At 48.8% G+C, this 27,920-nt stretch overlaps 1 protein-coding gene across 1 annotated transcript; it reads right to left on the minus strand.

The window, feature by feature from the left end:
* On the minus strand, positions 1-27,920 carry adcy6b (adenylate cyclase 6b). The gene is made up of 24 exons (XM_030118246.1): positions 27,727-27,920; positions 25,532-25,753; positions 24,508-25,402; positions 11,024-11,173; positions 10,527-10,648; positions 8,435-8,546; positions 7,997-8,124; positions 7,713-7,871; positions 7,439-7,580; positions 7,129-7,257; positions 6,304-6,332; positions 5,999-6,146; positions 5,815-5,912; positions 5,606-5,693; positions 5,385-5,501; positions 4,397-4,552; positions 4,049-4,224; positions 3,871-3,903; positions 3,755-3,784; positions 3,534-3,666; positions 3,042-3,305; positions 2,727-2,931; positions 2,502-2,626; positions 1-677 (listed from the first exon to the last, which is right to left on the minus strand). The coding sequence occupies exons 3-24, from the start codon at positions 25,399-25,401 to the stop codon at positions 549-551; spliced, it is 3,567 nt and encodes a 1,188-aa protein (XP_029974106.1). The 5' UTR covers position 25,402; positions 25,532-25,753; positions 27,727-27,920; the 3' UTR covers positions 1-548.

The raw sequence follows: 27,920 nt of genomic DNA on the forward strand, positions 1-27,920 counted from the left end.
TTTTTGCGTACGTGTGCATATGTGTCCATGTGCAAGTCCACAAGAAAAATAAGGGCTTATCTGTGTCGACGTTTCCGTGGCTTTGCTCTTGAAAGATGAATAAATTACTTAAGGTTACTGTACTCCCTAATAAAATCATTAGTGTGACTTCCGTATTAAACGTTGTTTGTTCTTTGGTTAATTTCATCCTTCGCGGCTGTCCTTGCATATTTTCATTTACGAAACATGAGTTTTCTTTTGCACGAAAATAAATAATGACTCCGGGTGAAATAAACTTGTACTATTGCTCATTAACACAAGCATAGCCACGTCCGTCCTAAGGCAACTGGGCTTCAGTATCTCTTGAGCAGCTATGGGGGGGGGGGGAGAAAAATAAACAAACAGCCTTCGATCGACGGCGGCCCGCACATGTGCGTGGGGGTGTGTGGCGGCCGCCGCCGGGCCCCGAGGCGCCGGTGGAGCTCGTCCTGGAGCCGGCCACTCGGCCTCTCTGCAGTCTCTGCCTGCTCAGTGCAGCGGGGGTCGCTCCGCGGGCGGCCCGGCTGTCGCTAGCTGCCCGGGGGGCCGCTGGTGAGGAAGTAGGTGGTCATCTCGCCCTTCCCCTTCACCTTCACAACACCTCGGCAGTCCAGCTGATAGCCGCTGTTCACCAGCACGTGGTACAAGTCCGTGGTCACCTAAGAGAGGACAGAGACATCCGACACGCGGGATATGAGACATCCAAAACCCAAAACAGGGTCAGTCCCAGTTTCACACTGAATAGTCTCCCTGAGGAGGCCGCGGATAAACAGCTTCATCTTGTTTTAAGCACGATTGATATTCTAAATATTCTAATATTTACAGACACTATTTGTTATTTTTAGATAATAAAACTGAAACATAGAAGGGAAGAGGAGGGTGGGTGAATATGGATGGGAGGGATGCTACAGGGGTTAAAAGTTCAAATATAGCCAAAAGTTTGTCATGTATTGAGTGCAACTGTATGTTAGAAGTTAATAATTTAAAAAAAAGAATCACACAGGAGAATATTGTGCATCAGGGAGAGAAGAGCTGTGTGGGGAAAGTTAGATATTATGTTTGTCATGTAAAAGGATAGTTCACTAACTGTGAACTCCTTCTGATATATTAATACTTAATATCTCTAAAAAAAAAGATATATATAGTTCTTCTTTTTCAAAATGTGATAATTTACTGGTCCGGCTCATTTGAGATTCAAATGATCATGAAGTAAAATGTTTGACACTCCTGCTTTAAGCCATTGTTTCCAACCAAACACACTGACACATCAAACACATCAAAATTGTGTGTGTGTGTGTGTGTGTGTGTGTGTGTGTGTGTGTGTGTGTGTGTGTGTGTGTGTGTGTGATTGTGTGAGATTGTGTGAATGATTGTGTGAGTGAACGGTGACTGTGAAGAGTGTTGAGACTGCTGAAGCTGTAAAACGCAGCATATCTATTTACTTTTAAGCAATTAATCAGATGCTGTGGGTCATCTGATGGCAATTTCAGTTGAAAAAAAAGTAAGAAAAGAGACATTTAGAAAATTCAGTTCATGAAAAAAAAATAAATAAAAGAAGAACAGGAACTGATCCCAGCTCTGGATAAAGCCTGTAAGAGGTCACCCCATCCATCAACAGGACAAACACACACTGTCATATTCACATTCTGAGTCACCAGTTTGTCAGACTGTAAGATAAACTCATGCAGGGAGAACATGCAAACTTCACACAGAAAGGCCTCACGCCAGAACTGGAGGAAGGAAACCTTCTTGCTGTGGACGAGAGAGCTAACCACTACACTTTTACCAACATAGCTTTGTTTAATATTATACTAACAGTAAATATAATTTTTTCCCACATTTCACACCAACAGAAAACCCTAAAGGATTTTCCTTATCATTAACAATTCACTGTTATGATGATCAAATCCAAAGCATGATCACAAGATTGACAATAAAAACATGAAGCGGCCAAAAGCTATTTTTAACACAAGTATTTGAACAATACTCTGCAGTAACACATTACACTCAACAGATGGCAGCATTGCTCTAGTAAGTTCTGGAGGGTTTTCTGTGGACAGGACTGTTGGAGTGAGGCCTGTGCTTCAGAACATGTGTGAGAGCAACAGCTCCACATCTGCGAAGACGGCGTCTCCTCCTCCGAGGATCACGACATGACTCTTAACCCGAGCGGACGATCATGCCGGGGTGGCGTCGCGGCTTCTGCCAGGGATTTAAAATTAGCCGCCCGCCCTCCCCGGGGAGGCGTTAAAACACCATTTTTTGCTGGAGAACAGCACGTCCTGTGCAGAGAGGAGGGGGTTCTGGCTCCGGGGTCCTTCACCAGAGTGGATGTCTCAGCTTAAATCCTTAAGATGAAAGGCTTTGCACTGTCTGCGTGTGCAGTATCAAGTTTCTGCTTTCCAGGACAGTTAAAACGTCCCGCTGAGGTAAACAACCATTTGTCACGGTACGAGCTTTAACGCTCAGAGGAGGAAGCGTACCTGGATGTAGTCTGGCACTCCGGTGCTGTCCATCCGGCTCGCCACGTTCACCGTGTTCCCCCAGATGTCGTATTGAGGCTTCCTGGCTCCGATCACTCCGGCCACCACCGGTCCCATGTTCAACCCTGAGAACCCAAATTAAAACACGCCGTCTAAACTCAACATCCGTGCCGCTTCCAAGCAGCCAATCCAATCCGAATGAACTCGTCAGGTCACGTTTCTCACCGATCTTCATCTGGAAGTTGTTGAAGGAGTGCTCGTTGATGTACTTCATCTGCTCCCGCAGCCTCATGGCGTAGTCGGCCAGGGCCAGGATGTGCGAGCGGCCCTCCTTGTCGTAGGTGGAGTCGTTGAGGCCGGACGCAGCCATGTAGGTGGAGCCGATGGTCTTGATTTTCTCCAGCTGACGGAACCTCTCCTCACTTATGATCTGACAGGCGACCGGTGTTGCGTGAGAGAAGGAAGCGAGAGAAACGGCAGCAGGTCAGGTCAGGCGGGCGAGCGGGAGTCGTTTTGTACCCGCCGGTCTCCGTCCCCCACCTCGTCGAAGTCTGCAATGATCTCGTTGAGCAGCCGCAGACACTCCACCCCCTCGTTGTTGGCCTCCAGCTCCACGTAAAACTCGGAGAAGTTGCTGATGGAGGCGAACATGACGGCGACGCACTCACAGGACTGGTAATACAACTCGTCATTCCGGCGCTCCCGCGCCAGAAAGTGGGCGGCCACATCCTTGGGCAGGATGTTGTGGAGCAGACGGCGGTTGTAGGCCTGCAGCTCCTCCATCTCCTCCTTCTCCTCTGTGGCCTGGAGAGGGACGGCGAGAGACGAGGCGGCTCACTCACAGGTCAGGGGACGCAGACCAAATGAACACAACGTGGCATCACAACAAAAACACTCAAGGTAGTGTGAATATAATGAAAACTAATTATTATCTTTATCATATCTGATGAGATCAGATCCTCGACTCCTGTTGAGTCTGAAAGCAAATATAACTGATTGTGTTCCAGTTTTTTCTCGCTTCCAGCCGTTTACCTGCAGTTTCCAGAGGAAGTCGAGGCGCGCCGTCGACTCCACCTGCTGGCCGTGCAAGTAGAGAGCCAGAACAAAAACCGTCAGGATTATGGGGGTCATGACCTTCAGGTAAACCTTAGGCACATTCTCCAGGCTGTGTGGGAGAAAGACCAGTCAGCACTCAAAACGTCCTTTCCCGATGCATCGAGGCAGACGTGCGGAGGAGCGAGAGAACGACCTACCACTGTTCAGCAGTCGCATTTAGACTAAACCTGGAAGACAGACAAGAGAAATCGTGGGGCGCAAAACTTTATGGGTCACTGGAAATGAAGTCATACGAGAAAACACAACAACTCACTGTTGCAGGGACTCGTTAACAGGTGATAATGGCCTGAAGGAAAAAACAGCACACGGGCAGAAATTAGGGCTTTACACGCGAGAAGTAGGTCTTTTATAATCTAAGCCTTATCGTTAAAAAAAAAAAAAAGTAGGTCAACATTAAACTGCAACCCAGGCGCCAGGAAGTGTGTACTCACAGGGTGTTGGCGATGACCAGCAGGTCTGCGTTGTCGAACAGCGCCACCTGAGGCCACTCCACCAGCAGCACGAAGGTGAGCTGGATGAAGAGCATCAGAGCCAGCTTCCCTATGCTGCTGATGTGGAGGAAGACGGAGCAGGCCAGCAGGGTCAGCAGAACGCTGTAGCTGAAATACTGCGGCACGGAGGAGACCAGGAGGGCGGGGGGGGGGGGGGGGGGAGGAAGGTTCAGGGTGAAAACTCCAATGTACTCGACACGCAGTCAGGAAAGACAAACGACGCGCACCTGCGCTCCGCCGCAGCGAGCGGTGACGGACGCACGTGATGGAGAGCGTGGCGGGACTGACCTCGGGGAAATGGCAGGGCTCGACCTCGCCGGCGCACAGGGTCAGGCCGTCCGCCGCCGTCCTGGTCAGGTTGTGCAGCAGGCACAGCGTCACGTTCTCCGATGTGTTCAGCGTTCTGGACACGCAGTCCCTCAAGTCCTCCCTGCTGCAGGTGAACTGGAAAGAGAAGGAAGGAACCGCTTTAATGGTCAGAGGAGAACGCCGGGAAACAGACACGTTAAAAACACATTCACATTTATATGTGTATACACAGTTTTATGAAATTCATAAAAACTAAGTTACTTTTAATAATGTGTTGACACATTTTCCATCTGAATTTGTTGCGTTTTGTGAACATGGAGGCACACGGAGAGCAGATTTTAACCCAGTGGGACCAGGAGCTGCTTGTTCCTCTCACAAGTGAGCATTTTTGATGATAGCATCACTTTCTAACTCATGAGTGAAAATAAACAGGAGAGGAAATGTGAAATGTAGTCACACGGCCCTCGGAGAAGCACAACAATCAACGCGAGAGAAGCCCAGACCGGTTTGTGTGTCACAGCACATCCAGGAAAAGGTCATGTACTGTTACATGATACACATGGAAAACTTCGACCGAAAATAAACAGATTCCCACAAACTGTGACGCCCTCCTTCAGCAAACTGGGCTTTTATTAAAACAAAGCAAATATCATTTAGCTGCTCCTTCATACAATTAAGACGTGCGCCATAAACTCAAGAGATTCAAACCCGGTGGCCCGGAACTCTACTCAATATGTCAACAGGGACGGCAAAAAAAAAAAGTATGTCCAATTTTTTTTTTTACATTTTTCCACTATTTGATAGAAATTGAGGTGGATCCAATGTTACAGCCTGCATGTTGTCATAAATCACCTGCTTTACAAGAAAGGAAATGTCCAATATTCCTAATTTAGATAGAATTTATAACCTCATTCTTTTTCAACTGGTGAGCAAATGTGTAGTTTTAAATTTCAGGCCTGGACATTACCATGTTAGCAAAAGAAGCAACGAAGACGAGGAGGATGGTGAAGACGCCCACCAACGTGCTGTTTGCTCGAGACTGGACTATCTTCTTGGTGACCGTCTGCAGGGCAGCTGGGAAGAGCTTGAACAGATAACAAGAGAGTTATAATGCCATTAGGAACGCCGTAATAAAGACTGAGGATCTCTCCAAGACGAACGGCGTCGGCGGTGAAGGCAGTTGCTCACTTTGATGCAGGAGTAGATGGCACAGACGAAGAGGATGTTGACCAGGATGATGAAGATGGAGATGTAAAGGCCGCGCATCAGCGGCGTACTGCGGGAGATGAAAACAAGGCTCATCAGGATTCACAAGTCTCATTAAGTCCCCGTAAACTAATCAAGACCACATTTCCTGGTGAGAGTCGAACACAGCTGAGAGACGGAGAGCGACTCACTTTGGAAAAACGATTCCCTGAATGGAGGCGATAAAGCAGAAAACGAGAAGAGTGCAGGCCACGTATCCCCCGAAACGGTCGTCAATCTTTTTGGAATACTGAAACCAGAAGAACAGGTCAGAGGTCAGACCGTACGACTGAGAGTTTTGGTGAAATAGGAAGTGTTTTCCGGACGGATTCCGACCTTCTTCTCGAGGTCGACGGTCTGAAAAGTGAGCAGAAACTTCTTGACGTGATCTTTTCTCAGCTGGTCGATGCTGCGCGCGTCGATGGCCCGTCCCAGGAACTCGTCCACCTCGTCCTCGGGGTTCAGCGTCTCCTGCGTGCAGCGGCTGTGAGGCACAGGGAGCGACGGGTCAGGGAGTCGGTCAGAGCTAATATGGAACTAATGCTGTGCTGGATCTGACTGTGGACTCAGACAACAGTGACAAACACACTTCTAATTACAAAAGCACGCCGACACACAAGAACGGAGCCCAAAACACTCACTTCTCTTTACTGGACGCTGCATCGATGCCCTGTGGAAATCAAAAACAAAAAGAGAATGAGAACAGAAAGAAGAAGAAGAGAAGAGGGAGAGATCATCATGTAACCACAGTACAAATGCAAAATAGACAGAGACTCAGACATCTGCACAGCTAATCCCTGTGAGCCAGACTGATGTTTTAATTAATGCTCGGAGGCTTCAAATTACACCCGCTTTGCCCCAAGGGCTCAAACCCTCTGAGATGGAAAGGACAAAAGGAAGGGAGGGGGGAATGAAAACGAGACTTTGACCACCGAGAAAAAAATATCTGCTGCCTCATCAGCTGAGATGAACCCGTGTGTTTGATAACCCGTCTGTTTCGTCACGAAATCTGACAAATTTAACGGGGCATCGTCAGTCTCGAGCTCCGCCAGCAGCTCGGTGAGGCTAAACATCGATCATGTGATCACATTAGCAGTAACGTCTCGGGACGCCGGTCCTCTGCTCGGCCTGCTTCAGACGTCCACTGCTCCGCCGCTCCTGATTCAGATTAATGAGTTGTAATCAAACACCGCAGAAGCGAATAACAACTCATTCATTTGAATTAGGTTTGTCGGATCCGTCCATATGGAGTGCAAGTCTCGGAGTTATAACCTTGAAAATGTGCGCAAACAATGTCACTGCTGGAGTGAAGGCAGCAGGTATGTTTAGAGTTTTAAATGAGAGATTCATTTTATGTGCATTTGACCCTCGGCTGGCCACGGGAGATTTATTCTAAACTGGTTTGAGTTGAGTTAAAACAGAAATCAGACGTAGAAAAGCCGAGGAGGCAGACCGTTCCGTCTCACCATCTTCTTATAGACTTTAGACTCCTTGGTTCTGGAGAAGGATCTGTCAGGAACCCATCGCGGCATCAGGCCCTCTGCAGAGTTGGCGCGCGCTCGCTGCATCTTGGCCATCATGGCTTTCTCCTCCTTCTGAAAGTGAAGAAACCCCGGCAGGGTGCACGCTTTGAGAAACAAGGCCGTCGGCGCCAGGCGATAAGCTATTATACTGTTTGTGAGAAATATGGCACGAGTGTGAGTTTCAGGAAGGGGTCAAACAGATAACAACGTGTGTGTTTGTGTGTGTTTGTGTGTGTTTTCGCCATGCACTCACCCTTTTCTGGCTGCAGCCCAGCACCAGGAAGGTTTCGATATTGTTCTCCTTCAGGTAAGCGTTCCGTTCCCCCCCGAACCCGGGCTCCACCTCGTAGTCTCCGTTCAGGTACTGCAGAGTGGCGTTAGTGATGTGGATCCGTCTACACACACACAACACAGTGTGGAGGATTTACACACTGTCCCCAGTAAGCAGCAGGTGGGAGGGGGGTGGGGGGGGGGGTGGGGTGGGTGGGGGGGGGGGGGGGGGGGGGGGGGGGGGGGGGTTCGCTCACCCAGCCTTTCCTCCGGCCTCCATTTGGTTGGCGAGCGTCACGTCGTTGGACCACACGTCAAACTGCCACTTGCGTAGGCCGAGCACCCCGCAGTGAACCCGTCCGCTGTGAATGCCCACCCGCATGTTCACGTTAACACCCGTCACCTCTCGCACCAGCCTGGAGACACACACACACACACACAGACACACACACTGCTGTCAAAGAACCAGTGTCACATGCAGCTTCCCTGGCACTTGTAGAGTGTGTGTGTGTATGTGTGTGTGTGTGTGTGTCCCACTCACGAGATGGCTTCGATCATGTCTACTCCCATCTCCACGCAGCAGTGGGCGTGGTCGGCGCGGGGCTCGGGCAGGCCCGACACGCAGTAGTAACAGTCCCCAAGAATTTTGATACGCAGGCAGTGATTCTCCTGCACATTAAACACACACACACACACACACACACGCACACGCACACACACAGAGAAAAAAAGTAGACTTTAATTTCCAGCTCATACACAGCTTGCTCATGTCAAATAGATGCATAATTTAGATGACACATCAGCCTCAGTAAGTCTAATTGGTGTGTTATACAACCCTGGAGAGTCCACCCACCCCAGCAAGTGCTCCACTCTGGCTCTGTCATACTAAAGGCGGCAGACCGAGGAGTTACGTAAAGGAGCCGCGGCTCGGAGTTTTGTGTGGGTACCGGCGGCGGTGGCGGCAGGTGTGAGCGCTCACCGAGGCCAGCTTGTCGAAGCGGGCGAACAGCTCGTTCAGCGTCATGACCAGCTCCTGAGCCGTGCACTGGGACGCCAGGCTGGTGAAGCCCTCGATGTCTGCAAACAGGATGCTGCAGGAGGGGGGGAGGGGGGGAAGGTTAACCGAAAGAGACGAGGAACAGGAGCAGGGAGACCAGAGGAGACGGACAATGGGATCAATCAATAAAGTACAGGGTCAGTCAGCACGCTCCAACACCTCCCTGCCTCTCCAGTGTCCAGCTGCCATGAGGGAGGGAGGGGGGCGGAGGGGGGAGGAGGGGGCATTTGTTCTGCTCTGGCTCTCATCAACTTAACCAATGTAGGTCACCTCCTCCAGCCCTTCCCTCTGAGAACGCCACCCCCCGTCCCCCTGTCTGCATGCCTTTCATTGCTAACTTTTGATAGTAATGAAAGGCGAGGATCAACAACAGCACAGACGCCAGTTCCTGCCGAGGGCGACAGATGGCGCTGTGAGTCCCGAGAGGTCACCCGCAGGGGGAGAGCTGCTGTGTGAAGCCATGATGCACTCATTGAAATATGAAAGTAACGGACCGTTTAGCACCAGACATATTTTCTCGCTTATGTTCGGTGGCACTTTGTAGAGTGGACGAGAGGGGGGATTTCAAATTCTGCTCCTTACAGCAAAAGCTAGTCACTGAAACAACTTCATAATGTGATAATAACTCTTCTAAACAAGCAGATCATTTTATTTATTTCAGAGTGATCAGAAATAGTCCTCGAATAATCGAACAGCATCGTTTAGGATAGTGGCTGCAGGTTCAATCACCTGTTGGCACCGAGTATTTTCCACCTCAGGAGGTGAGATCCACTGGAGTCCGTTGAGAGTTTGGGGGTGGAAGCGGGCGACAAACTTGATCACTGTCTACTTCCATGTGCTACAGAAAGCGCAGCAGCGTGCCGAAGCCAATACCGTTACTGCAGCCGGTGCCGTCAGTGTCAATAAGCAACAACATACATAATACATGCTGTCAGGGAAGTAGCTGTTAGAGCGACTCTGTAACTGACACATCAGTCAGTGGAGTGAGGTCAAAGCCGCCGCCGCTCGCCGTGGCGGCCAAGCAGACGAGCGCTCCGGCATCTTCCTGAGTGTCGGGGTGCAGACGCCACGTTGCAGCCTTTTAGTTTATTACCTGGATTTCTCAAGCTTGGGTACGACAGAAAGTTTAACTGCATGCCGTCTCCTGCTACCGGGCCGCAGCGGCATACTTCAACACGCAAGAATAACAACGTGGTCCAGGTTACGCTGCCGCTGCCCTCAGGAGATGAATAAATGAAGCTCATCAAAAATCAAGTAGCGCTAAGGCTTGATATGAGAGTGAACAGACAACATGGAGCAGCTCCAGCATTTTCCCTCAACAGGAAGTCTCCGATTTGTTTCCTCCACCAACTTTTTCTGCTACATTTCTATTGTAGCAGCAGCAAAACTGAACTCCAGTAAGGTTCTGTCACAACTCACTACTCAACTAATGGTTTTATGCGACAATGAGAGAGATCATGTCAGGAATACAGAAATAATCAAGGTAAATAAACAACAGAAAAACAGAATACACCTGAAACAGGAGAAGAAAAGAAGGAAAAGACGCAGTTTCCACATAGAAAAAGAACGAGAGCAGATTAAAACTGAACAAAGCGAGCTTGTTTCTGCTGCTCATTCTCCACTGTGGATCATGTGATCCGCATGTTTGTTTGCTTCCTGACTCAACCTGAGCAGCAATGAGCCGGTGGCAGCGGGATTTAAACCAGCGGACCTCCGGTTACCCCCTGTACCATACTCCACTGAAAACCAAACAGCGCTCCAGATTAAAACAAGACACAAACTGGATCAAGAGCAGAAAGTTGAAACAATAACATTGACACAGACTACAGCTTCAGAAAACCGTGAAATGACTCGGATATTATAAAATATGACAGAGCAGAAATAAAAAAACCTTGTTGAACGGCGAGACAAAAATGACAGAAACAACGCCCGAACACAACATGAGATAAAAACCACATCAAACACCGGAGTGAGCGCCGGCCCGCCGAGCCTGGGCTCCACCGTCAGTGTTTACCTGACGTTGTCGTGTTTTTGGATGTAGATCTTATGGAACATCATATCTTCCTTCTTGGCATTGATATCAGCCTTCATCTCCATGGCAACGTGCCTCGGCAGCACTGACAGCAGTAAGCGCTCCTGCGAGGGAGACGGAGGCAGAAAGAAAGGAGGGGAGAGAAAATGAGAATGAGCGGAGGGAGAAATTTAAACAGGGAGAAATAAAGAGAGAGTGAGTCCATTCATTTCCATCGTTTTCCACTGTTCGAACGCTCAGTGAGTCAGCCTGCCTCGTTGGCATGTGCGTGGGAACGTGTTAGTCAAATAAAAAAGGAGAGGAGGTATGTGTTACACTCTTCTACATATTGTTGACCTTGAAAACCCAGACAAACAAATTAGGCGAGAAAATGGAGACACCCATTTGTTGTTCTTTTGCATTTGTGTGTGTGTGTGTGTGTGTGTGTGTGTGTGCCCGTGGGCGTTGGCGTGTCCGTGCGCGCCCGTGCGCTGGAGTACCTGCTGCTGGTTTTCCCGCTGCAGGTGCAGCCGGGCCTGAATGTATCCTCGGGTCTCCTGGAAGGCTTGTCTCTGGGAGACCTCAGCGGGGTAGTGGGTGCAGATCCCGATCATGTTAGTGCACAAGAAGATCAGCACATTGGCACTGATCTGAAAACACACACACACACACGCACACGTCAGAAAAGAAAAAAAAAAAAAAACAAGTATACACAGGTCACATGACAAGAAGACAATGAACTCTGCCTGACCCGGGAGAGGTCAGCGAGCCGGCCCGATAACACTCGATGCCACAGAATGGACTGCGAGGTGAAACATTCCTCAGCCGTCTGAGGCCCATTAGACGTGATCTGGTTAGAGATGATCGGCACAGCCGCACAGGACGGCGGATGGAGTATAAGGCGGCGTGATACGAGGCGAGAGCAGGGAAAGAATGTGCAGATTTACACAGCGTGCCAGACAAGATAGAAGACATTAAAAGAGGCCTGCTGCTGTTGGACCGAAGCTTTTTACTGTAACATGATGAAACAACAATCAAGCAAGTAGAAGTGAAGCTGTCCAGAGAGGCGGCCATTAATAACACTTTGTGTGTACTCAGCGCAGTGAGCTGTGCTCGCGGAACAAGGAGGCTCGGAGAATGTTCGCAATCTGTACAACATTATCTGCAGCCTGAGTAAATTAGGTTTAGCTGTAGTGTACAGTGAGCTTTGTGGGGTCGTTGACCTTTCAGGCATTCCTCCGTGCCGCCGCCACCGCCTCGGACTATTCGTCCGTTAAAGTCTGTTCGTGATTTCTCTGCGTCACAGCCGAGACCGAACATGGCAAACTGAGGCTTCAGCAGCGGACTCCCCCCCCCCCCGGCTCCAAAACACATGAGCGCGCACGCACGCACGCACACACGCTCACACACACGTCCTCTCCATGTTCAGAAACACACTCCAGCCTGGGAAAGTCACTTGACCTCTGACCGGAGCGCAGAGTGCTTCCTCTGAAGATGATATCATCAATAATGAGAAAAAGACATGCAGGCACAGTGCACACATAAAAGCCCAGTTCCACTCTGCCTTCCTCGCAGCATTAACCCCCGGACTTGAAAGTCTCATCACTGGTACCAGGATGTCTGAGCCATGCCTGGTATGTGGCCAAACCAGAGTAAAATGTGTGTGTGTGTGTGTGTGTGTGTTCTGTTTGTGTTTATCAGAGGATGGATGGAGAACTGAAGATGGAAGCTGATTATCTGCACTCATACATACACCGCATACTTTGAGGGAATGTGCGTGAAAAAAAAACAAAAAACAGCTGGAACTCTGACTGGAAGAAGACAAAGACGCGGGGTGACGGGAGGCTTTCTACCACGGCCCGGACGCGAGGTTTACACTGTATACACAAGAACGTACCATTTGTTTTCACAACAGGACAAAGATAATCTAACAGCCAGTGCTTGAAACTGAACACCGTTTCCACGGGACAGAGGCAGGCAAATTCCACTCTTTGTAATGGACGGAGGCTCAGTGGTAGTCTCCCGTTCCACTCGAAAACAAACGGCTAAACCAGATTAGGAGCGCGGCAGTCGGCGAAAACAAACACACCGATGGCTCAAAGGTGCAGAAGCAAACACACCTTTGATGAACTGAGTGGATTCCAACCCCCGCCGTAGAAGAAGAAACGCAGCGTTACTCAGCAACAACAGCGCCACGTGCAGAGCACGTCTCCGTTCGATGAATTTCTGCAAAGAGGTCTGAGAAACCATTTAAGAATCGTAGAAAGACCCGCTTGTACGTTACGAGACCGGCTGAGTGATTGTTCTCTAAGTGCAACATTAAATTTGCGCCGCTCCATTGCTCACTTAGTGATTAGTTCATTGTGTTCGTCAGTCTCCGACAGGCCCGGGGCTTCCAGACCAGCCTGGCACCGTGACGTACCCAGAGAACCAGGGGAGACCCGACACTCCTGTCTTCGACTTGAACCACGTTAATCCCAAACAGATGGCTATCAAAAGAGAGTTGAGTGGCCCGTCTGAAGTCCAGGACCACCCGCAGCTCGCCGTGCTTCTTCCGACCCGATTTTAATGCAGATAACCGACAGTGGTCATTGAACGCATCGTGGGAATACTCACAGTGTAACTTTTCTCCATTTTTGAGCAACGTGAAAACACCCGGTGGTGCTCTGACAGCATGCATACACGCTCATTTACAAAGCAAATGTGGGTGCAGCCTGCACCGAAGCTGGCCAAATCCCCAAAACGCCAGCAGGTACGTGCGGGGCATTCGTCAACTGACTCAGTGCATCTTGAAGGATGGCTCCATGCAGCAGCCCGGCGGCTATGAATAAGTGTAACTAAAGTGTGGTGAAACATGATGAACAAAGCTTGTGCTAATGCCAAGTTATATGCTTAGTCACCACACGGTCTTGAGATTAGAGGCAGTAGCATTCGCTGAGGCCTTTGAATAAGTCTTAGGTGTGAAGTATTTGTGTGTGTGTGGCTTCTTTTGGACTGGCAGCTCTTTGATCCGGCGGCTTGTTGTATCTGTTGCTGCTCGTGTATCTCCGGGCCTGTAATTCCAGCACAGCCTCACTCCCCCTCTCCAAACAGGGCCGTTTCTCCCCGTCAGCACGGTGTCGCAGCTCTTATATCCAATAATCTGGACTTTAAGACTCTTCCACTTCTGTCTCCCGGTGATCCCTCATGCAAACGCGGAAAAGATGAACCTGGCTCAAGATTTACTTAAGCAGGGATCTCTTGGCGGCGAAGTTAAAAAGGAGTCCAAACATTGGCTTATAAGGTGCGGCCCACGGTTAGGTGCTTTACAAAGAAAAGCAAGGGGATAGCATGTAAGAAAACAAATGGAAGTAAGGGATGGAAAAGATTTCCACTTGGCAGACGCACTCCAAATCCATTCTGCCTTTAATAATATCCCACCGGACAAATTCCCTCAAGCACGAGCACGCTGGAATGTACATTTGCACGTATCAGGTTTTGACAGCAAGGTCATTATCCATTCACTCGGGGGCAACAAGCCGACGACGGCGACCAGCGAGCAGCCAACGCCGCCGCCGATGCCGTGCCGGTCGCGGACAGATACTTCATGGGAAATCTGCTGCGCTATCGCACGTGATCAAAGCTCTTCAGTGCAGGAAGCTGCGGACACACACGTCGCGTAACTTCTCTCACATGCACAGATTTAACAGTCTGCTGCTTGTATAACGGCATTGTCTGCTTGATCAATGTTTGGAGTCCAGATATTCCACTAACACGGAGCTCTGCGTAAGCTTCAGTTTAAACTATGAAGGGCCACAAAGCACTACATCCCATAAGTCAACACACAAGCTCCTGGGACACTGGCTGCTGTTGACATGGGGACTACTCTCCGGCAAATGACCTTTGATAGGCATCTGGAGCTTTTTAAAATGTCTTACAGAGATGAACGTCAAAGCCCAGTCACACACTGCTGATCACAGCCGGAAAAGATAACATGTGGTGCCGGAGCAGTAAAAATAGACAATAGTATGAGACTTTGTTGCAGACGGGTCCCGAGCTAACTGGAGGTTACTGTAATGTGTAATTACTGAGGAAAGAGCGAGAGACTATTCCTTATAAAGATAAATGTTGGAGGAGGGCTGGGGTGCCTGTCGTTGCCATCTTGGGCGCGTGCCATCTGGAATCAGAGCTATGTTTTTGTCATGACTTCAGCCAAAACCAAAATTGGTCTCAGGCGACCAGTGAGGCCATGAAGTCAACTTTGTGAAAAGGCTGAAACAAATTCCACGCAGCTAAATAGAGCTGGACTCAAGCCGCACATCTGTCAGGAGAGAGAGAGAAAAAAAAGTACCATCCCGAATTAATACTTTCATGAGGAAAGTCTCCCAGCTATCTCAGAGCTACTGACCAAACAAACTGCAACCAGCAGCTCCCTTTACACACATTATGAAGCACTTTTGTTCTTCTACTTAAACATTTCAAGCATTTTTGCTTCAGTTTAACTTTGAATTAAGGAGCTCATTTCTCTCACTTGTTGGTTGTTCTAAGTTACGGGTACCTGCTCCGTGAAAAAACACATTGAGGATCCTGTGAAATTTCACTTTATTTCTGTTGGAATGTAGCGTCTAGAAAAGAAAATGCAGCACAAACAAAAACACGTCAAATAAAATGTCATATTGACCTTTTGGCCACCAAATCCAATCTCCAAGTCAGATTGAATTTGTGTGATAGTTTTCAAGAATGTTCTGTAACAAGATAAGTTAACATGGATATAATGTGGAACGGACAGCCGGAGGACAATCTCTGAAGGAGTTACTTTAGTACAGTTTGACCGAAACAGTAAAATTCTTTCTTGCTTTGTTACTTGAGAGAACTGAAAAAAGACTGAAAGCTACAAACAAAGCCGGAAGGCCACCGTACTTTCGCTTGAGGCCGACAAACAAGTTGTGCGTAAATCTGTTCAGATATTTATCACTTCTTCTTTTTCTACACATTCTCCAACTTCTGCATGTGAAATGTTATCTTCACGTTACATAATGTTGTTATGTCGAAGCCGTGATGACTTACAGGTCAAAATGGAAAAGAGGGAAACATTGATCAACATCTCATCATAACGTATAGACTCTGACATTAGACAGACTTTTTTTTTTTTTTTTTTTTAAATAAACTTCCTGTTGTTTTTTGGGGGGCCTCAGAGACTGGGAGAGCATGCTGGATGTGATCCAAACCGAACCAGTCCGACGTCCGGAGAACATGAACGCCGACATGAGAAGAGAGCTACGCTCCCTGCTCACTTCGTTAATAACAGGTTTTTTTTTTTTAAAGGTGGTCTGGATGGCAGTGATAAATGTCAGTGAGCAGGACGCCTTAATGAGGAACAGACCACAGACCGAAGACTGAAGACAGACCTGTATATAATAAGGAAATACTTTTCAGCACGTGTACTTAAAATCTCCCAAACAGCTGTTTAACTCCATGTGTGTTTATTATATTAACTGCAGAAAAATACAATCGATTCAAAATGCAGGTCACCTAATAATCAGGATCGTCTAATATTCAGACTGAAATAACAATTTTATTGCTAACAGTGGAAGTTTATAGAGAGTTTATAGTGATGACAATAGAAGATATTACAATGCCTAGCAATGACACACACACTCACACACACTCACTCACTACTCATGGGAGGAACACTACAATGACTTGTAGCATTGGTAATAGCGCCGACTGGCTTTGTGTTCTGCCCTCTACTCTTCTCACTCATTAATGAAAGCGATCTGGAGCATGCGAGCAGCAGTTTGTCGGCCGTCTTGGCTGCCGGATGGTGCTGCGGGTCAGAGTTTGGCTGGACAGACGGAGGGAGCTCCTCCTCCTCCTCCCAGCTGTGTCCTCACTCACCCTTCACTTCCTGCCCACTCACACCCTCACAGCTGCAATTACAGCGCGGCCGCTGAAGGAGCACAAATCTGGTTAATTAGCTTTAACCAACCAGCCAAACCAGCCACATTAGCTTTTGTCTGGGCTCTGCTAGCTAATCCCAACCGTGCAAGGGAGGTTCAGGAATTCCCATTTCAGCTGCTGCAGCATCTCCTTTGAAGCACAGTTTAACGTACCCGGTGAACCCAGGGCCACAGCTACAATTAATGTTGATGAGGACTAATGTAACGTGAATATTAGGAGGCTGATCTAGAAGAGGAACGCCATGAGCAGAGCCTCCGGGACGGGTTCATCCGACATCGGTGAAGGAAAATCAAGATACACAAAAAAGGAGGCCGTGTGTATCTTCCAATAAAAACATACACAGCGGCTCAGTTTTCGACAGTCGCTGCCGTTTGAGCGCCGTCCCTTCTTCCCAGCCTCCTACAGCAAAGCACGCAGATCAATACCGTCACAGGAACTGGTTACAGTTTAAACAGCAGAGAAGATTCATGAGGTGCTCGGTCAAGGATGAGCTGATACCGGACTCATGCACGTCAACACATTTTTCCTGCCGGGCCGCCTTCAGGAGACGTCACGTGACGAGACGGGAGTTATGGAGGCGAGCGCGCATCAGCAGCGCTTCATGATTATGAAAGCGCAGGTGTTTGCTTTTAATACACGCTTGGAAACAACAGCAGCGACGGGAACTGCTACTGTACGCCTCTCTGTGTCCCGACCTTCTCCATCATCTCCGCTCAGCCATTAAAGCTGAACGTCCAAAACCTTTTTTCCCAATGCTGGGAAGCCCCGGCCTTCAGGACTCGACACAGATAATGTGATTCAGACATTTCGGATGTTTAAGAAACCTTTTTTTTTTTTTTTTTGTCTTTTCAGGTAATAAATTAGCTCCAGCGCCTTGCAAACCTGAAGCAACTCATCGGGTAAAAGGTCATCTATAGTCTGTGATGACGGTAACTTGTTGGTTGATGTACAGTGGTTTACGTGTCAGTGGGAGGAAGGTGTCGCCTGTTTGCACAGCGATAGCGGACATGTCATTACAGCGTTCCCCAGTCGGCCTCACATCTGCCGTCGCCGTTTTCACCGAGTAATTGTGAGAATAAGCAGGCGGGTGGTCGGCGCGACGCCGACCTCTGACGCAGTGCCGTTCACTCCGATTGGCTCCGCACCGGATGGGATCCCGAGCTGAAACTGCCCTTAAAAGCCCAGGGGCGTGTGTGCCACACAGATCAACATTTAACACCACTAATGGATTCCTAATATATATCTGTTGGCCGGCTGCCACGGCGCTCCGGCCTTAAATCCCTGTATTTACTTTTGCGCGGAGCCAAGTTGTTAGTAAACCATGAACTGTTATTAGAAGCCGGCACTTCCTCATCTCGACTCACTTGGCTATTCTTAGCCTCGGAGATTATTTCCCTTATCAGCGGCTGTATTTTAAGAGCAACATTTCGCTTATCGCCAATCCTAATTTCTCCCACCCGTGGTGATGGAACTTATCTGGGTTCGTCTGGTTGCCTCTGGTCGTAATTCAATAAGTGAATGAGTCACGAGCTTGTTGTCCTGTGAGGAGGGGTGTGGCCCGGGTACAAAAAAAAAAACAATAAAAAGAGAGGAGGGGGGGGGGTATTATTCAAGTCACTCAATTGTTTGACTCGCAAAGTACCTGATGACGGGTTCTCACCACCTGATAGCGGCACACGGAGATCACACACTGTTCATCTCGTGAGTGTGTGTGTGTGGGTGTGTGTCGGTAAGGACACGCAACATGTGTATACTGGACACCAGTGTGTTCAGAATAGGAAGGGCTGGATATCACACTTCAATACGGGGTGTCTGCTTCCGAAAACGTGTTCACAGCGTTAAGAGGGGGTGTCAGGTTTTAAAAACTGTCATCAAATACACACACAGTAAAACTATTTGCATGTCTCAGATTTGTTTCAGTCTGCCAGAATTATAGAGTTGACACAAATTATTATGATTTCAGATTAAGCTGTCAAGTAATGTTTGGTTTTGTAACCAGGTCCCTGGTCTGAGCTCTGATTCAGTTAAAAATATATATATGGTCTTGACAGATCTAATGATTTGAGGAGATTCGGTGTCTTTGTTTTGCTTTGGTATCACTAAAAGAGAGAGTGTTCCATCTGAGCGTACACGGCTCCCGTCGCCGTTTCCAGGCAAACATCATAAATCATGGCAGGGAGGCTGAGGTGCCTTGTTGTGTGGCTGCTTTCAGGTTTTTCTTGCATAACATAAATGTTCCGGCCTAAATACATTATGCATGCCTCAGTCATGCCTGTGACATTTCATTGATTGGTATCTTTTTTTCCCCCCCAGTGTTAAGCTGAGGGATCAGTATGTTTCCACTAGTCCCGCGTTCGTTGACCCCATAACAATCTGCCGAAGAAACAGGTTTTTCCTCTGACGCGGCTCACAATCGCCAGCACACGGGCTTACACGTGCCTTTTGAGACTTTGCTCTCTTTTTGACCCGTCTGTCAAAAAGGCCGCTCTCTGGGAGACTTCTTTGAGGATTCGGTTATCCAAATTGATCCCGCTGTAGACAAAAGACCAGCGTCTGTGCGGGTCCACGTTAATCCCTGAATGACATGGGGACACATGTCGGCTGCCCATAACTTCTCCGAACAATGGTGCGGTAAGTCACATAATCCCCCGTACGGCCGTACAGGAGTATGAAACGCAGCTGCTCACGCTGGAGGTATAGAAATACATACGGCGAAGAGAAACGTCTCAGCGCGGCTCTGGATGTCGATCAGGCACAAGCGGGCTGTTGCTTTGTCTGCCCACAAGAGAGAGTGACATAATGAAAACACTTTGGACAGTTGGCCTCTAAAAAGGAAACACAATGTCTCTGTGTGTACGACACAGACGAGACGTGTTTGTATCTGTGTGTTTGCGACTTCCAGCCACAGTCTGAGTGCTTGGAGCCAAAGACTAAAATCATAATTCATGTGGCTCGTCCAAAGTAGGCCAGCGAAGGGCCGCGATCCGCGGAGGGCGCTCTGTCCAAAGAGCCATCTTTCTTCTCCGACGTGAAGAGATTGCGGGGGACGATAGAAACACACGGCTTATTATCGCAGGCTTACACCTGAAACCACCGAGGAGTCGCACAGGTCACCAGAACTCCAGACTGAAGCAGCGTTCGCAACAATGTCAGCCGTCAGAGGAGTGTTTCTACACAAAATACTGTGACAAGGTTGAAGGATGCGAAAAAGCCAGTAAGCAGAAACGAAGGCGGCGTCTAACTGACAACTCTGTAGTCAAGTCTGTATCCAGGAATGAGCTCAGATATGCACCAGCAACAGGGCGGTGCAGCGGGTGGAGCTCAAGGACACTTTGACATGTGGTCAGATGGGGGAATCAAACCTGTGACCGAGGAAACCGGACCAATCGAGCTACACACACCCTGCATGTAGGAAGAACATGCAAACCCAATTGGACTTGAACACTTGACTTCACTTAAGAAAAGTAATCAATACCCCCCCCCCCCCAAAAAAAAAGCCCTCGCTTCAGAAGCACGGCAGTGAAGCTGTGTGTTTCCCCGGTGGTGAACCTGGGAGTCCCTGCACTTTGCACGGGGCGAGCTGGGACCGGCTCCGCGTCCATGTGAGATTAACGAAGATCGTAAATAAGATAAATGGAAGGAAACGTCCTCCAAGAGTTTCCAACATCCTGAGTTCAGATTAGTTTACGGCCATTCTACAGTAATTCCACGAAGACCAGCAATTAAAGGCGATAAAAAGATGACAAATGAAGAAATCTGAGCTGTTCTATCGCAGCGTATATATAACACATATTACAGTGACACAACTTGCATGGTGCGGAGGACGGCCGCATCACTCACCACTAAGATGAACAGCAGTACACTGTGATCTGAGTGTGTTTACTGCTGCTTTAGCTGGAGGTTTTCACAGAGAACGACAGTTCTGACAAACCACCGGTTCCAGGCTGATGCTCGTTGAGCCACCGCACGGCACAACGGACAAAGACAAAGTTGTGCAACTGCTTTACAACATGATGCTGAGCAAAACCTTGCTCATCTTCCTCTGGTAACATTTAGACTCGCAACACCGCAAAGCAACCACCCACCAACGCAACACACCAACTCTGTGGGATTATGGGAGAAACGGGGGAAACATGCAGAACTGGCAGCTTTCTCTTTTTTTTTTTTTTAAGATCACCTCTTGATGCCACCTCGGATTCAGGAGGGGCTGTTGAATTGTGCACGGTGTTTAACTCCTACACTTTAAGTCTGTGGGAGCCTTCAGAACAGCAGAGGCTCCTTCCTGTTACACCTTGTGTAAGAAATCCCCATAGTGCTTCACATGAGAGCGAAACGTGGAGATCTTTGGAAGAAATCCCCACGAGTAGGATGAGCTCGAGCTCAGTTGGTTCTGAAATAAAGGCCACTCCATCTGAGAGGGATTTTGTGAGAATGGAATTATGAGTCAGAGAAAAAAAAAAAAAAGAAGAAGAAGAAGAAGAGAGAGTGGCAGCTCTTTTACAGCAGGGTGAGTCAGCCCAGCATTATTTCATGCTCTCCATCCACGGTTGTCCCCTTGTCTCCACTGTAACCCCCCCCATCTCTCCTGCCTCGTCGCGGAGGTCCCTCACAAAGCCTCCTTTTGTCTCCGCCGTCATCGCTTCTCACATCTCCTCAGCCCTGTTCCTGCATGAATATCTCCGCGGGGAAAATAGAGATCGGGGAAGAGGCCGGGACACACAGAGGGCTACAGGATGATGAGGTCCCAGAAGAAGAGTGACGCCAGTATCCGCAGAGTTTCTGCAGGCTTTCATGTCTGGTACAGTCAGCGAGGGGAGCTGAATGGAGTCCTTCAGCATTCATGCAACCGTGCGGAGCTTGGAGCTGGACCGACTCGTTGACTCACTAAGCTGTTTTATTCCCGGGGCTGAACAAAAGGAATAAAAAGCTACGTCAGTTTCCTCGGAGATGCATGACGTGTAACATATTAAAACAACGGCAATAAACAGCCTTAAACAAGCCCAGCGTTCGTTCCTCCGTCTCTATAAAAGAAATGTGAAGAGAAACGAGCCTCCGGTCAAACCAAGTGAGGTCCATGTGGCTTTATTGATTGTTCAGACAACTGAAGCGGACTGCATGGAGGCTCCGGGCCCTCGGGCAGGGCAGCAGTCCATCATCACAAGACCGACGTAACCAGCCAGGACCGGAGCGCACGGCGGCAGCGCACCAATGTGTCTGTCTGGTCTGGGGCAGGGGTACTCAACACACAAGCTCACTGGACCAGCGGAGTTATGTCAATATTGCCTTACTCACTGTGGCTCCACATTTATCTGGTTGCCTAATACGATGGCTGGCAGGGGAAACCAACAGCATGTGACGGGGTGCAGTGCACATGTTTTTTTTTTTTTTGTTTTTTTTTTTTAAATGTTCTTGCTTTTAATTATTTAAATCTATTTATATGTGGAAAAAAACATTCTTAAAGCTTGCAGCCTAAACTGGTACATGAAGCTCCCGAACTGGAAACATGCTTTCATTTGAAATAATTACTTCTTTGCCAAGCTTGTAACAGCAGAACAACCTTTGGCACAGATGAGAACAGTGGAGTGCGTAAAGTACACACAGCAGAATTAATTAAGAGGCACATGCGTTAGAAGAGTCGAGGTGTTACTAATAACATTAACAATGAATCTAATCCAATTAAACGGAAAATACAAACGCAAGCAAAACAGCCCGACTGTTTATATTCACTAGAATCCATAATCTGAACGTGCGCTGCTGAATTAAATTCAAAACAGAAAGATAAATGACAGCCGTGTGGTGACAGTTCTTCACCGGAGGTCCAGAAACTTGAAGACGTTGTGTAAACGGGGCCTAAAGCAGATCAGAGGAACTCCCCTCCTGCTTTGTTCTGCTTTAATATGTTGGCTAAATGGGTTGGTGGGCGCGGCCATCAGGTTTCATCTTCACCCAACTGTTTTGACACATCAGGGACGTGAATTCAGAGGCTACGACTCAGAGGATTAAAGGAAAGAAAAGCTGGAGAATCTCTGCCGCAGAAGCTTTATATGGCTGCAAACTCAAAAACAAAAGAAGATTTATGTTGAAATAAATATCTGAATCCTACTTTTTCTGGCATAGCTCAGTGGTTTAAAAATAAATCAGAATAGCGTCATTTTTTTTTCATGAAAGTAACTGTTGGCTGCACTTAGTGTTGTTCTTGAGTCTGTTCTGAATTGACTTTCTGAAACTTTAAATACAGTATATAACTTTGAAATACTGCCGTATTTATGTGTTTGGTCACTGAAGTGATTTCATCTTTTAGAAACAGTTGTCAGCGTTTTTCAGTTTCATCTGTTGTGTTTTGTTTTCTTGTCAAACACGTTCAAGTTAGATTTACTGGACAGTTAGCTGGATAACTTCTCAATATTAATGCATATAATGTCATTCAAGATCATGTATCTGCATTTGTTCAAATCTAATACAAAAAAAAGAGTCTGTCATAAGGGAATCATCACCAAACATCTGCAAATACAAATAAAAACACAAAAGTCATGAAGAAATGCTTCCAGCGAGCCGAGATCTGAAGTCATTATAAATGCCTAATGCCATTTGGGTCTTTTTTTCTCTGTACGGCCTCCAAAATGCAGAAGTAATCATCCTGTTTTCCATAAAATTCATTGCACAATCTGAGTATCTCACCCCACCCTGTTTCATTTTACTACAATAGCCTCCTTGTTTTAGGGGAATCGTGGCCTGAATGGCACCATGCTACAACTATCATGATATTCCTCCACAACGCAGAGCGCGACGGGCTCGCTCGACCCGGGTGACCTTCCACAAACCCCACAGGAGGTGCCAATAGCGCCAAACACAGGCTCATTAAAAATCTCATCTGAAAAGCTGCGGAGATCCGCGGCACCATCTACTTTTAGTGCGGCACCTCGGACACGGAGGAGCGGCCGAGGAGTCCGCACAATGTTTGTCCTATATTGATGGGAGCAGAAAGTAGGCCGTGTCTGGCGAATACAGTAACCACATTGTGCTCCGTTGTATGGCGATAATGGTCGGCCGTGACCGGCACCACTGTCACACGTTCGGTCCCGTTTTCTCAAACGTAAACTTCAACTTCCACTCGGAGATGCGCGATTCAGATTCACTTTAACTAAGCTTCACAATTATGAAATGATAAAGTGACACATAATCTCTCTGGGGAAGAGTTAGTAGCCACTCTAGTCTTTTTCTAAGAAAGCATGAGCACGAAAATGAACCAAATCCACAGATTCCTTCAATGACGCATTATTTACACAACCGATATAACAACCGGAGTCACAGCCTCAGCATCCAGCAACATCTACTGAAGCTTCTGGATACGAGACACGAATCTCACCAACAAAAGTCAAAACAAAACCAATCAAACTTCCTGCTCAGATGCACTGAAGTTTCACAATAGTTTTGGATTCAAAGTATTTAACCTACAAGTGATCAGTACGGACCCACATGGAAATTATAACACATGAAAGAAGCGCTAAAAGTTAGAAAGTCTAAATTTCAGATCACATGAGATCACATCTTTTTTTCTTCTATGGTGAGATGACATTTCACAAATCAATGGACAGAAGATTTTTAGCATTAATCAGTTTCAGATTGATGAAGTTAGCTTGTATTAATTCCTCTTTAAACACTTGCAAGAGCACAGATTTAATACTGAAATTAAATCTGCAACAGGTTTGTTTAAACTAACAAGTCCATATGAGTCACTTTTTGACACTCAGTGACAAAAACCCCAGAAAGTCAATGTTTTAAAAGGACATGCCAGAGAGAAAGGAATATAGGAAAATGCTGAATTTCTTCAGAAAATGACTAAAATCAACTCATTGTTTTAACTTTAATCGGTGTGTGTTAGACGACTGTCTTCCCCGCGTCTCGTCTTAAAGGCAGCTGGACTTCATAAAGGTTCCGGAGATATTTCACCTTTGATTTGAGAGGATTGACGCGTCTCCAGAACCTTCAGGAAGCCCGGTCTCTTCAGACGGGCTGACGGACAGATTCGGTCGCCGTGACTCACCTGCGTGAGGACGAACTTGTCTTTTACGTTGAGCCGCCAGGCAATGACGAGGTGTATGGCGGACAGCACGGCGCCGCTGAGCACGGCCGCTCGCATTCTGACCGGCAGCAGCGTGTAGATGATGTAGATGAAAAAGACGGTGAACCAGATCCCCTCGGAGGCGCTGCGCGGGAACACCATCAGCACCCCGAGCACCTGCACCACGACCAGCACGCCGATCACCAGGTAGCTCACGATCCACATGTAGTCCTGGTGGAAGCCGTTGCGGTTGCACACCACCATCATGGCCATGAAGAGAGCCATGGCCACGGACAGTACCGAGATGTAGGCCACGTTCAGGTCCGTGTGCACGCAGTGGAAGGCGAGCATGACCCCGCACACCACCACCAGCACCCCCATCAGCATGGTCAGGGAGCTCTGGTTGAGCCGGAAGAAGTACCGCTGGTACAGGCGCTCCAGCTTGGCCGACTGGAACTTCTTGGACTGGAAGACCCAGACGACCCGCATCCAGCAGTCGGCGGCGGTCATCGTCCTGCAGCCGCTCTCCGCCGGCTCGCCGCACTCTTCGCCTTTGGCGCCCTTCGGCTCGCCGTCCTCAAACCCCAAGTCGACGGCCTTCAGACCCAGATCCCCGCCGGCGACCATCCTCTTGCCATAGTGGTCCTCCTGCCAGCCGCAGCGCAGTCCGAAGTTGCCCCCGCTGGCGCCCGCTCCAGAGTGGTAGTGTTGAGGGGCCACGCTCGAGGTCTCAAAGTCCTCCGGGTCCCTCAGGCAGCTCATGTAACGTGGGTTGCATAGCGAAGAGCTGTCCTTCCTTTTCTTGCCGTTGCGCTCCCCCCACGCCGTCTTCCGCTCGTCCACTCTGCCCACAAAGAGCTCTCTGGCCCACGACATCCTGGGAGAAGGCAGGGACGTAAACACGGCATAAAAAACAAATGAGTGGCACATAAAACTGGTCCGGCCTCTGAGCTTTTAATCCCAACCACCTGTTCTGGAGATAAAGAGATCTGAAGAGCCCTCTCACCTGTGTGGGCTCTGTTGTGTGTAGCAACACTGAGCTCGTTGGCCGGGCCACTAGTTCATCCCCGCAATCCCACACCATCAGCTCCCACTGGCCACAGGCATCAGAAGGGTGTGTGTGTGTGTGTTTGTGCGTGTGTGTGTGTGTCTTGAGCTGCCTCTCTTTTGTAGAAACAGTGTGTTAAACCAGTACACCAACTTGTGTCTTTAGGGATTGACTGTTTTCCTGTGAAGAAAAACAGAAACACACACACACACACACACACACACACAGATAAAGAAAAATGTGATGTTGTTGTGCAAACAATGAGGGTGGGGATCACTGTGAATCCTAAAACATCAAACGCGTTGGCTGTTATTGGAGTCATAGCGTACATATCTTTGTGTGGGGGATTTTTTTTAACAGTCATATCAGGAATATTCTTCAGTTAAATGACTCGTTTTCGCACCATCTGCTCCTCATGTGAGGGTATTTCCAAGGAAGCAATTTCCTACACAGGACCATCACAGGAAAACCTCACTTAATTAAATCCTCCTGCAGCAGGTGAAACTGGTTAGTGTTGACATCAAACCATAAGAATGAACGCGCTGCCTTTTCACATGAAGTTTTCTGTGCATTTAGCAGCGGGACGCCTTAGGGAGACCGTGGCCCGAGCTCCGCTATGCCCTATCGCTGCAATCTGCCCCTGACATCTTGAGTGGGCAGGGATGGGTGTGCTCTATTTGACAACAAAGGCCTACTGAGTGGGCACCATCAGAGATCAAGAGCTCTCCAGTCCAGATTAAATTGTCCATGCTTTCCCCATTAGCTTTGATGACTCACCACGGCTGGCTTCTGGCAGCACATGTCAAGGACACTGCTAACCTCTAAACTTAATAAGCAAATCTCTGCCAGGCCGAACGAGCTGGGGCTAATGGTGGAAAGAGAGACACACGAACGCCACACATGGACGTGTTTATCATCAGCAGTAGCATGCAATATGTGCTGCTCCGCCACGGCCGTGACATGCAAAACACTGAATGAGTCAACACTGACCAGATTGAAGTAGCAAGGAGGATTCCATGCTTACAGACTTCTATTCAATTTTTGGTGATATATTTTATCTATATTCTGGATTTTAACTTTCTGTGATATATAGTAACGCCTCAGGAGGGCAAGATGGATAAAACTCTGATTCCATTGTGTGTGTTGTAGCAGGGGTGAACTGTTGGATGCATCCTGACTTCACCACTTGGCTCCAACAACCTGGATGATGGATGAAAGGTACATTGTTACCTCCTTGCCTTTAGTTTTCAACCCACCTCTGATGAACTCACTCTTATGTATCTGTCCTGGACCATGACTTGACTACAGTCAGCCCTGCACATCAGGAGGTGCTGGTGCCCGGGATGTGCACGTTTTGGGTGTGCCGGTGCCCCCGCAGACCTTTTGTCATGATTGTGGACATGAAGCTGATGCTGAGGAGCCATGCTGAGCGAGAACACGTGCAGGCCCGGGCTGTGTGTGTGTGTGTGTGTGTGTGTGTGTGTGTGTGTGTCTGCGGGCCGGGCGGCCGGCCGGCCGGAGCGCATTACATAACAGGACGCTCCGGGTCGCCTCCGGGGGAGGTCGGCGGCTCTCCGCGAACAAATGAAGCCCAAATCCACAACGCTTCACGGAGACGGTGCGGGAGCGGTGCGCACGGAGCCCCGGCCCGGTGTGTGAGTGTGTGTTTGTGTGTGCGCTGCAGGAGAGAGAGAGAGTGCAGCTCTACACACACACAAACACACACCGCCGCCTTCAGTTATTCAACTTATCAGGAGTGAAACACTCCGACGGTAACTTCGGCAGCCCCGGCGTGACATGACGGGGGGGATGTGCGGGGCCGATCACGCACTCCGATGCGGGCCTGTCTCCCGCAACACGCGCGTGAGGAGGATATTTAGGAAAAAAGCGGAGAAACGCCGCGGGGCACAATGCCAACTGTCAAACAGCTGGCCCGGCTCGTAATCACGGCAATATCTCGCTGTGGGGGGAAAAGTGCATGTGTGTGTGCGTGTGTGTATCGGTGTGTGTGTCCGGTCCTGCAGAGCCGCGCGGCCGCACAGCGGAGAACAAGTCATCTGCTGGTATTTATCCGACCCGCAGCACATTACCGCGGCGCGGGGCAGCGACGCCAAAAGCCCGGGCAGAGGAGAGAGGGAGGGAGGCGGACTTACCATCGGAGAGCCGACAGGAGTTGGTGGAAACAACGCAGTGGGAGCTCCGCTCCAGCCCCGCTCCAGCCTCGCGCTCAGCCTGCACGCAGCCGCCTGGACGCGCCTCGCATGCGGATCCGTGCGCCCGGAGAGGCGCATGGGAAGCGGGGAAACACTGCGACAAGCTCCGCTCTGCTGAACCAGCCAGTGGAACA

This window comes from Salarias fasciatus, chromosome 20 (assembly GCF_902148845.1).
Source record: "Salarias fasciatus chromosome 20, fSalaFa1.1, whole genome shotgun sequence".
In the NCBI taxonomy this organism is placed as follows: domain Eukaryota; kingdom Metazoa; phylum Chordata; class Actinopteri; order Blenniiformes; family Blenniidae; genus Salarias; species Salarias fasciatus.

What these genes read in the sequence shown, in the direction of transcription:
- adcy6b (XM_030118246.1), bottom strand. Translation starts at nt 25,401, where the DNA reads ATGTCGTGGGCCAGAGAGCTCTTTGTGGGCAGAGTGGACGAGCGGAAG. An exon ending in GCTTCGACAAGCTGGCCTCG is followed by an intron (nt 8,125 to 8,434) that starts GTGAGCGCTCAC and finishes TTTAATGTGCAG; the next exon opens with GAGAATCACTGCCTGCGTAT. An exon ending in TCATTGCAGACTTCGACGAG is followed by an intron (nt 2,932 to 3,041) that starts GTGGGGGACGGA and finishes GTCGCCTGTCAG; the next exon opens with ATCATAAGTGAGGAGAGGTT.